The sequence below is a fragment of the Oryza brachyantha genome, chromosome 11 (assembly GCF_000231095.2).
Source record: "Oryza brachyantha chromosome 11, ObraRS2, whole genome shotgun sequence".
NCBI lineage: Eukaryota > Viridiplantae > Streptophyta > Magnoliopsida > Poales > Poaceae > Oryza > Oryza brachyantha.
Window position 1 is genome coordinate 11685425 of NC_023173.2, and position 11179 is coordinate 11696603.

Consider the following 11179-nt stretch of genomic DNA (forward strand, 5'->3'; position numbering starts at 1 on the left):
ATTTACGTCGAATGGATTGAATCCATTAAATTGAAATGGATTGGGGCGGGTTGAGATGTGAAGAGAGCTGGTTCGGTTTGGGCGTTGAAGGGATGGAAGTGAGGTGGTCTGATGTGGACGTTGATATGTGTATAGAGGTGGGCCAGATTGGTTTTGGACTGGATTACTGCCTATTAGAAGGCTTATTTATGTATAAATAAGACGAAGAGTGAAACATATATCAAAAATTAACCGCGTCAAAAAAAAGGAAAAAAAACTAAAATATGTCATTGACAAACGTTTAAGTCTAGGAAATTCTATGGATGAATGCAAGTTCTAAGAAATATCATCGTACAAACAAATTTGTCTGAGAAATGCCACTGTCGTTAGGTTTCCATACATTTTTTTGCCATTAAGTACATTGTTTATCCTATAGCACTGATCATTTTTGTGCAAATGTTTTGCGCTGATCATTTTTGTTTTTTTTTTTTGAAATTGGCTATGCGCTTATTAATCGTGGATGTATGTATGAAGTACAATGTCTAAATATGCCCTTTTTGTGGATGAGGCCTTTACCATTAGGATATAGAATGATTATTTTAGGCCCAAGTTAATTAACAAATAAATTGGCATAGCCTTAGCACATATATCTTTATAATAGAAAACACTTCGACATATCTGATGCTTCCCCTTCTGTTCAACATGTGGATCATCATTACAACATTTAGATAGATGCTAGGAACGAACAACGTGAATTAGAAGATCCATTATTCGAAATTAAGGGTGAATGTAAACACCGATTGCATCAATGTAGACCGTTGAATGCCCGAAGAAGCCGACGATACTACCGTTTTGTTTTACTCGAGTGCGAAATGTTGTTCCTTTTGGTTCTCCAAATGGGCCATAGCTCCGTATGTTGGTTCTGAGCTGAAGTGATGTTATGACACTGGGAAATGAGAAAAACGGGCCATATGTTCCAGAAACTTCCTTTACAAACTCTGAAGGAGCAAGATGGACCTGCGGAAAAAAAATACAGGAGGGAATGAAAACATCAGTACGAAGTACTCCTTTCGTTTCATATTATATGACTTTCTCGGTTTGTTTAGATCCATCCATATATCAATGTATATATTTTATATACGTGTATAGATTCATGAGTACACGTAAATCTGAAAAAGGCCAGAAAATCTTATAATGTACCGCTTGATTTGATTGTGTGGCAAATTAAGGGTTTACCATGCGAACAGTCCCACCAGCACCACCCCATAGTGGTGTGGTGTGTTGCTTCCCAGATTTGTCCAGATAAGAAAACCCAATCCCATCCACAACAAGGCCACTGGAAACTCTGACGCTCTCCAAACGCCATGGCGCCACTGCGATGTCATGCTTCCTCCTTCCCTCTCCGCCCCACGGTCCAGCTCGTTCAGGCATGATCTGATTGCAACAGATGGATCAAACAATAGGTCAATTATTAGTATACTAATTGCATGGTTATAAGTGCGTCAAAAATGAAAAGGTAGTACTAGCCCCCCTTAGATTGACTGACGTTGACAATAGGGTCATGGTTAATTTTGCAGGGAAAAAATGGGGGGCAAAGGGTGAGATCACAAATTTGATTGCGAAAAACTGTCTTAAATTTTGTGAATTGAGAATCTGTCTGGTTAACAATTACAGTTTTTCACAAAAGTTATATCCAAATAGTGCAGATAAACTTGATATTTGACTAAGGATGAAATTCAGCAAGCATTAAAAATACAGGACTAATATTCTCTCTGCACCTAGTAACTCACCACATTTTTATATCAGATAACTAGATGCATCATTAAATATGGTTACTGCCAGCTAATAAGCTGGAATGGTTTTTTTCCCAGTTGTACAATGCTACTAAAAGAGAACGGTAAATGATAAGGATCATGTTTACTTGCACATAGTTTAGAGTTGAAACGACACATTTCTTTTCTGGACTGGATAGATTATGAGAGGGGTCCGCCAGTGGGTGAAATTAGATATTTTTTATAGGAAGAGAAAGAAATGAAAATGCAATGAAATTAATAGCCATCGGTAGTTGCTAGACAAAACATAGCTGATTACTTAATCAGTACCTCCTCAATCAGTACCTCCTCTTCTTCAGTTGTTTCCTCATTGACCAGGTGTTGCACCTCATCCAATTCATATTCAAAACATCTGGTGATCTCAAACGTTGGATTGTTAGGATTGTTCATGATTGCCCTTCTTATGTCAGCCTCTGCACTGTCCACCTCACATCTCCTGCAACCGGTACAACCAATTTTCACACTGATTTGCCTGACAGAATGCAGATTTTCCAATCCAAGATTGAAGTCGCCATACAAGTCCTTCGTCTCACGAACCCGGAGCACAATATCAAGACTTACAAGGCTTGGCACAGCTCCCTGTACAAACATGAGGCCCATCGCGTGATGACTGCTCAACCCAAGATGACACAGGCACCGGAATTGCGTGTGATCTGTGCCAATGAGCAGCTTATGTCCTGTCGATTCGATTTTCCTGACAGAGAGATGAAGAGAACGTAGAAATGGTATAATCCCGATATTCTGGATGTCCTCCTGCCGTAGTATGTTGAGCGTCATGGTTATCTGGTACAGGTTTGAGAGAGAGTAGTTCATCCAACTTGGCAATCTGGACATAGGACTGCCAAAGAAATCTTGGAGGTGTTGAGGAGACCATCCTAAATCTGCAATGAATTCCGTGGGTGCTCCAAAAGATCGGATATGCAACTCTTGGATTTTCTGCAGTTTCAACAAGGAATCACACAAAGGTTTCTCGTAGGTGTTGCGCCACCCACCAAGACTACCATTACCACTAGCCAATGAGATATGGAGAACTCTCAGCTCGGTTAAATTGCCTAGCTCTCCCACAATACTTGGTGAGCTGCTCACACCGTAAGATGAGAGCACCTCCAGTAAATTCAACTGCCCAATTCCCTTGGGCAGCTTCACTGAATCTTCAATATAGAGGCGCACCAATTGTTTCAAGCAAACAGCCGATGATGGCAGTTTAGTTATGGAAGTTTGACTCAGATCTAATGTGTGCAAGCATTGCAGGTTACCAAGTTTTCTTGGGAGTCTTGTGATATTGGTATCCCTTAGCCCAAGGTACCTCAGATTGAGCAATTTCTGAACACCAGCAATGTGATGATTCTCCAGGTCACGGCAGTGCTCCAAATCCAATACTCGCAAAACCGGGGTGTCTGAAAGAGGTGGCATCAAGTTAGTAGCACCAGGGAAAACAATAAGTGATCTCAAATGAGATACGTTCAATGTTGCATGTGTTAAGTTGTGCTCTTCTTCATTGTTTTGGAGTGACAACCGGCGAACCTTCCCTGGATGATCTGCAAGCTGGCGTCCATCAAATGTAGTGACAAAATTCTCTTTGGTTGCAAGGGATGTGATGAGATCTAATACCATATCATGCACACGACAAGACTGAATCCCATCATAAGCGGTTAAATTCTCTGGTTGAATCAAGCTTCTGTTAATGAGCTCAAACAGGTATGAATATCCTAGTTCATCCAGGGCATCATGTTGCCCATGGACAAAGCCTTCGGCTATCCATCTTCGTACCAATTGATCTATGGGAATACTGTAATCCTCCGGAAAGACAGTAAAATACAACAAGCAGGGCTTTAGGACAGAAGGCAAGCCATCATAACTAATAGACAGTATCTGACGCATGTTGTCCATGTTAGTGCATTTTTCAACCCCAAAACCAATGGAGTTGTGCACCCTGTTCCACTCACTCTTGTTGCCTGGTTTATTTGCCAATAGACTGGCTATAGTGGTGATGGCTAATGGCACCCCACTGCACTTCCTTAAAATTTTCTCTGATATCTCTTTCAGTTCCGGATGACAGCCGTCCTCGCTGCCGAATACTCTCTTGTAGAACAACTGCTTCGAGTCGTCGAGCAAAAGTGGTTTTAGTTTATAGATGCTACCATCAATGTCTGAGCAGCATGATGCAGCAACACTAGCTAAACGAGTTGTTGTTATTATTCTGCTACCGTAATTGTTCTCAATAAGTGCACACTGTATATATTTCCACGCTGATTCGTCCCATATATCATCAATTATAATAAAGTACCTGTTTTTTTTTTCAACAGCAGGTCAGTAAATAGATTTATAGCCCATAGGTAAGATGAAAGAAAATTATAAAAATCAATGTTAAGACTGTGAGAACACATTAGCCAGAGCTAGGATTTGGTTAATTCATTTTACTTGTCCCTTTTATCTGAATATCTCAGCATTTTTTGCATGCCTTGTATGCCAGAACATTTCTAAAACACTAATTGCAATATAAGTGAAGTGCATCTTTAACATTTCTTATAGAATAAATGCTGCAAAGTGGAGTTTTTACATCAAATAAGCAAGTGATACACATTCTTAAACAAAATCAATTGATAAACCTGAACTCTGCAAACACAACTAGATATATGTCAGATATGACTAATTGGGTCATTCTAGTGAGCTTTCAGTGGTGCACTGACAGACCTCTTCGCAATATTTATACTGAAATTTTGCTAGTCGTTGATATTCTCCAGATTCGAAGTAAATTCAATGGACTTTTTAAAGTGCTCCAACATTTTTATGCTATTTATTTCCTTTGATCAAATGGTTATTACTTATTACTACTGTTACCTCAGTAGAGATAATAGTCTTAATTATAAAAAATAATTATTTGTTTTTTTGTCTTGCTACTCATAATGGTTGGCTGATGAAATGATGCTACCTGCCATATATTAAAATTTGAAAAAAAATATAGTTCCATTGATTACATCTAAAATGAACTTTAAAACTCTTTGATCAAAGCTCACCAAATACTTGTAATTTGTTTTAATTAGGTACAGAAACATTGGAACTTTTTTTATAAAAAGTCATTAGAGTTCAATCTTGAAACCAACATATCTCTCTTTTTTTTTTCAGTTTAGATCAATTTTACTGTTATTGTTGTACTCTATATTTTTTTAGTCAGAAACTCTGATCAATCACTAAATTATACTTTCACTACTGAACTTTATTATGCTAGAATATTAACAATTTATTAAACCTTAATTCTTGGATACTGAGTTAAGTTTGAAAGGACATTAGGGACAATACTGATTTAATTATCAGTTCTACTATGATTTATTAATTCAGAGAAGAGGATTTGTCCTAGCTCTTAGTACTATAGAAGTTTGTAGGAGCATCTCAAAACACTTCAAAGTAATTAGCTTAACTCTATAGAAATTTTAACACAAGTTGACAAGGGTGAACTAATAGTTAGTGCACATTACCTCTTATTAGCAAGAACTCCTCTGATTTTATTGATAAGCTCGTCAACTTCCCATGTTTCATTGTTAGGGTAACCTTCCTGCTCACTAACTTGGCGAAGCAAGCTGCCTAGAATTTTCTTCAGATCAGGCCTAAGTGACACCGAAACAAAAGCACTGCAACTGAATTGATGCCTAAGCTGTTGATATGTCACAGTGGCAAGCGTGGTCTTTCCTAAGCCACCAACTCCGACGATGGATACCACTCTGAGCTGCCGCTTTGATGTGCCTTCATGCTCCATAAGCAGGCCACACAATTCCTTCGTTGGGCCACTAATCGCGACGAGCTTCGTTGATTCTTCGAACATGCCGAGCAAACGGGGGTCAATTGCTTGAGCCATGGGCTGGTCGACAATATCATCAAACTTATACCTCTGGCGCCGTTCAGCAACCTCGGTGATAAGTTTCTTAATGTGTTCAATGTCGCCGGCAATCTGACGACGAGTTTTTGCCCTAGTCAGAGATCCCAAACAACTAACAAAAAACCCTATAATTCCAGGCAGCTGTAACGATGGATGAGCCTTCACACGAACCATGAATTTGTCGATAATATCTTCAATGTCATAGGACAGGTCCCTCATCTCCCTTGCCCAGATCTGGACCATGTCGTCGCTCATCTGTGCCTCAGATGCTCTCGTCAGTGCAGCATCCATGCTAACCAGCTCGGCTTTCAGGGATTTGATATTGCCATCTAGGCCTCTCTGCAGCTTGTATTCACTTGTCAGCAGGGTGTCCAGTTTTGGCAGAAGGGTGTGTATTGTGCCTGTCACGATTTCCATTTTATTGCCCAATGGAAGCTGGAGCCTTGACCCTGCACAGTTTTAGGAGATTATTTGCTGCAATGGAACTTAGGGCCTGACCCCATACAAGATCAGGCCCGCTCTATGTTTCCAAAGGCCCTATGCGAACTCGCCATTGTAGGCCCTTAGGTTTTTTTTTATTTGTAATATTTAAGTTATATAAACCATATGACACAATCACGTCAATAAACATTATAATATAGTATAAAACTGCAAAATTAAAATAGTATGAATACCTTAAATTGTTAATAAGAAATACATATTGTGTTTTGTAGAAATGAATTTTTATGATAATTTCTTCAAGCAAAATCATCAATAATAAGATCAATGTTCTCCAAGATATTCTTCTCGATGTTTCGGCTAAGAGGGGGGGTGTTAGTTACGAGCTCCCAACGGGAATCGGAGCCCGAACCCTCTCTACCTAAATCGTGGCGGCACCAACCAACCTTGGGTTGTGGGACCCTCTCACGCAGCGCTATAGAAAGACAAGGGGAGTCGCCGACGCACCCGATCGACGGTTTGCCGTGCACATGCCGATCCAAAACGGCGCTGAAGTGAGGGCAAGTTCCACGCCGTCTGTTGACCCTGAGAACCGCCGCAGTTGCCTCACCGTCGTCGCCGCCAAGGCCGCATCGTCCTCTAAACCTAGAACTACGCCTAGCGATCCTTGAGAAATGAATTACGTTTATTTTAGGTCCTTTTGGACCAAAGTAAAATGCAAATAAATTTATTTTGGCCCCTCTCGGCTAAAGTAAATAGAGAAAATAGTTAGTTTTAATTCCTTATTTAATTTTTTTTCAGAAGCGCTTATAGTTTATGTTACTGTTTTTTACTTCTAAATTTTTTTACCAACATAAAATTGTTTAGAGAGTTAAGTGAATTGAAGTTTTTAATTTCTGAACAATTCTAGCTGATGTGAAAATTGTTTAGAGATTAGAACAATGTTTGAAATGCTTCTTAAAAAATTAGAAAAATTATGTTTCCGCTGCAATTATGTACTTTTCCATGGTGTTATTTAGACCAACGTTGATAATAGCAATGTTGAAATTAGTTTTATAAGTTTTTCATACATTAGTTCTATTTCTGCCCAACAGTAACGTATAATCAATGTATATGTGCATGGTATGTTTTAATTCTGAGCAACGTTAAATTAAGACATGCAATAGTTATTGAATGTATCAATTTCTGAGCAATTTTAACCAACGTGAAAATTGTTAAAAGAGTGGATAAATGTAAGGAATGGTTCTGAATATGCATGTAAAGTTAATTCCGCTGCAATGATGTGTTGTTTAAGAATGAAAGTAATGTTGTTATTAAGACCAACGTTGTTAATAGCAATATTAAAATTATGTTTTATAGTTCTCCCAAGCATTGGTTCTATTTTCGCCCAACGGTGATATAGAATTAATGTGCAAGTACATTGTATTTTTTAATTTTGACCAACATTAAATTAATACATATAAGGGTTTTTAAATGTTCTCAATTCACTAGTGCACATCTCGTCTGTTGAGTCCCTTAACTAGATAGTTATGGCTCATAGCGAGAGAAGACTGAGATAGCGCTTGTGCTATCAGAAACAATGCTTGATGGCGAGTAAGAGCTGCAAAGTGGAGGCAATAATGGGAGGAATCTCAGCATGTACCACCGCTGATGAGTACCTTGAGAGGGTGGAGAAACAATTTACTGGTTCTTCAAAGGCCCATGCGGCTACTCTAGTCAAAACCATAGAAACAATGAGGTACACCGGTGGAGGGATTAGGGAGAATGTTTTGAAGATAAGTGGTATCACTTCAAAGCTCAAGAAATTGTGAAAGATAAGGACATTTTCAATGAATGTTAATGTGAAAATGTGAATGTTGTATGAAATACAAAGGACGTTGTATGCAATAGTGTGACTTTCCCGTCCACGAATGTTAGCAATAAGCGCAAACATTGCAATGACGAAACATTTGTGAAATTATGACACTGTGGTTTTGGCCACATTTCGAAGGGGAGGATTGAACGGTTAATTAAAGCAGAAATACTGAACCCGTTAGACTTTACGGATTTAGGACATTGCATCAAAGGAAAACACATTAAACAAATAAAGAAAGGAGTCATACGAAGTTTAGGTAAATTGGAAAGAATACACACGGATATATATGGTTTGTTTCCAATTAAGAGTGGATGATTATTTCCATTATGGCTACATTTATCACATCAAAGAACAAAAGTCAGCAAGATCTAAAAATTAAGGTAGTAAGGTCCGACCGTGGAGGTGAATACTATGGTCGACACACACCCCTATGGCCAAATACCTGGACCTTTTGCAACGTTTTTATAAGAAAATAGCATAGTTGCCTGATATTCCACACCGGGCGAGCCTCAGTAGAATGGAGTAGCTGAAAGTTGAAATCACACTTTGGAGGACATGGTGAAAAGTACGTTAAGTTACTCGACATTACCAATAGCTCTATGGATGGAGGCGTTAAAATCCGTTATCTGTATTCTTAATCGAGTACCAAGTAAGGTGGTGCCTAAAACACCTTATTGTTATGGACAGGAAGGAAACCCATGCTAAATCATGTACGGGTGTGGGGCGGTCTAACTGAGGCTAAGTTGTTTAACCCAAATATTGGGAAACTATACCCCAAAATAGTCAGTTGCCATTCAATTGGCAATCCTGAAAAGTCGAAAAGTTTTCAATTCTACTGTTCTGGTAGGTATGCCAAGTTCGTAGAAACAAGACACACAATATTTCTAGAGGATGAGATGATCAAGGGTAGCATGGTACCCTGGGAGATTGGTCTTGAAGAGAAGCGGGTATGTGTACCAACTCCGATGATTCAAGAACTAACTTCAGGTGCTTGCATCGGAGCATGATACCTGTTGCGGCGACGAATGAACAAGAGAAACCTAAAATTCAGGAACCTACAGAAGAAGATGTCACACAAGGAGAAGAGAACGTCAACCCCAAACGGAAAATGTAACGCAACTTAGAATATCTCAAAGAGAGAGAAGAACAACAATTTCTAGCAAATACAAAGTTTATGCTAGTGAAGAAGTTCAAATAGAGGGTGATCCCACCTTAGTTGAAGAATCCATGAGAAATGCAAATTCATCAAAGTGGCTTAAAGCCATGAAAGATGAAATGTAATTAATTAGTACCAACACACTTTGGGACTTAAAAGAAAGACCTAATGAGCCAAAATAGTAGGCTATAAATGGGTCTACAAAACTAAATGTGACTACAAAGGGAATGTAGAAAGATACAAGGCGTGACTCATGGTGAAAGACTTCACGCAAAGAAAAAGAATAGATTATAATGAGATGATTTCCTATGTCATGCAAGGATTCCTTTAGAATAATAATGACACTTACATTAAATGGGACGTAAGACGTCGTTCCTTAACGGGGATTTATATAAGAATGTGTACATGGTGCAACCCAAGGGTTTTGCTGTGGAAGAAAAAGAACAAATGTGATGCCATATGATGAAATCCATTTATGGCTTCAAACAGCCTCCTGGGAATGGTATTTTAAGTTTAATGAAGTAATAAGAAAGTTTAGATTCAACTAGAATGAAGAGTACAATTGTGTATGTGCAAAGTTTAGAAATGAGAAGTTCATTTTCCTTATCCTGTATGCAAACGACATTCTACTTGCGAGTGGTGAGGTTGACCTACTATTGAAGACAAAAAATGTTTTTGTCTTCGAACTTTGATACAAAAGATCTGGGTGAAGCCTCATTTGTTTTATGAATAGAGATTCACTGAGATAAAAGAAAGGGGGTTTTAGGACTATCACAAAAGGCATATCTCGAAAAGACTCTGCACGTGAGTAAGCCTACACCTGCTCCAATAGTCAAGAGCGATAGATTTGGAAAGTTTTGAGTCTAAGAAACTAGTATAAGATCGATCAAATGAAAGCGGTTCCATATGCTTCAGCCGTCAGAAACTTACAATATGCTCAAGAAAGTACACGTATTGACTAGGTTTATGTTACCGGGATTCTTGACAAATATGAGAAAAATACAGGAATAGATCACTGGAGAATGGGAAAGAAAGCTTTGCGATATATGCAAGGCTCAAAAGGCCTCATGCTAATGTATAGAAGATCTGATTCCCTAGAAGACATAATTTAGATGCAGTGTTTTGCGGGAGATGTAGACGAAAGAAAATCCAGGTCAAGATATATATTAACTCTCGCAAAAGGATCTATTTCGTGGAAAAGCTCAAAGCAAAATGTCATAGCATCATTTATGATGTATGTCGAGTTTGTAGCTAGTTATGAGGCCACGAGGCAGGCAAAATGGTTAAAGACAATTGTACCCGGGTTAAAAGTGATCGACAATATTGAAAGGACACTCAAGATGTATTGTGACTATGAACTCGTAGTGTTTTTAGACTCACAATAATAAGTCAAGTGGTGTTGCCAAACACATTGAGATTACGTTTTGTGTTGTGACAGAGAAAATCCAGGATGAGACCATGAGTTAAGAGCATATAATAATGAAGGAGATGTTAGTGGATCCACTTAGAAAAGGCTTAATGCCAGTTTAGAGAAAACATAGCCGACATGGGTTTACGGAAAAGCGTATGATCCTTGGATTAAGGACCTAGTGTTTATTTCGAGATTGGTAGGTGCACCGTGGTTGTTGTGTCTAGCAGTTCATTAATAACTTTTACAATGAAACATACTCTATGTATCGATTTGTGAAGAAGTAAATGATAAGTAAGAGACGTGAGAAAGACAGAGATCGAAGGGGAGAATGTTAGTTACGATTTTCCAATGGGGATCGGAACCTGATCCCTCTCCACCTAATTAAATTGTTCCCTGATCGGGGGCACCAACCAACCTTAGGTTGTGGGCCCCTCTCACACTGCGCTACAAAAAGACAAGGGGAGTCACCGGCGTACACGATCGAAGGTTTGCCGTGCACACGTGCTGCCCACAAAACCCTAGAAACCAATCGATTCGAAACGATGCTGAAGTCGCTGTCGTCTCCTCGCCGTTGTCGCTGCCATGGCTTCATCATCTTCTAAAACCGAAGGTACAATTCTCCTTCTCATCTTTC

The 11179-nt window shown here is 39.0% G+C and overlaps 2 protein-coding genes across 2 annotated transcripts; both read right to left on the reverse strand.

The window, feature by feature from the left end:
• Positions 1–631: 631 nt before the first annotated feature.
• Positions 632–1410, reverse strand: LOC121055675 (protein GOS9-like). Its single transcript, XM_040528542.1, has 2 exons — positions 1216–1410; positions 632–996 (listed from the first exon to the last, which is right to left on the reverse strand). The coding sequence occupies exons 1-2, from the start codon at positions 1408–1410 to the stop codon at positions 757–759; spliced, it is 435 nt and encodes a 144-aa protein (XP_040384476.1). The 3' UTR covers positions 632–756.
• A 656-nt stretch (positions 1411–2066) lies between these two features.
• Positions 2067–6239, reverse strand: LOC121055676 (disease resistance protein RGA5-like). The gene is made up of 3 exons (XM_040528543.1): positions 6233–6239; positions 5288–6134; positions 2067–4098 (listed from the first exon to the last, which is right to left on the reverse strand). Exons 1-3 carry the CDS (start codon positions 6237–6239, stop codon positions 2067–2069), a joined length of 2886 nt encoding a protein of 961 aa, XP_040384477.1.
• Positions 6240–11179: the final 4940 nt, after the last annotated feature.

What these genes read in the sequence shown, in the direction of transcription:
- LOC121055675 (XM_040528542.1), bottom strand. Translation starts at nt 1,410, where the DNA reads ATGCCTGAACGAGCTGGACCGTGGGGCGGAGAGGGAAGGAGGAAGCAT. An exon ending in CTGGTGGGACTGTTCGCATG is followed by an intron (nt 997 to 1,215) that starts GTAAACCCTTAA and finishes TTTTTTCCGCAG; the next exon opens with GTCCATCTTGCTCCTTCAGA.
- LOC121055676 (XM_040528543.1), bottom strand. An exon ending in GGAGTTCTTGCTAATAAGAG is followed by an intron (nt 4,099 to 5,287) that starts GTAATGTGCACT and finishes AAAAAAAAACAG; the next exon opens with GTACTTTATTATAATTGATG.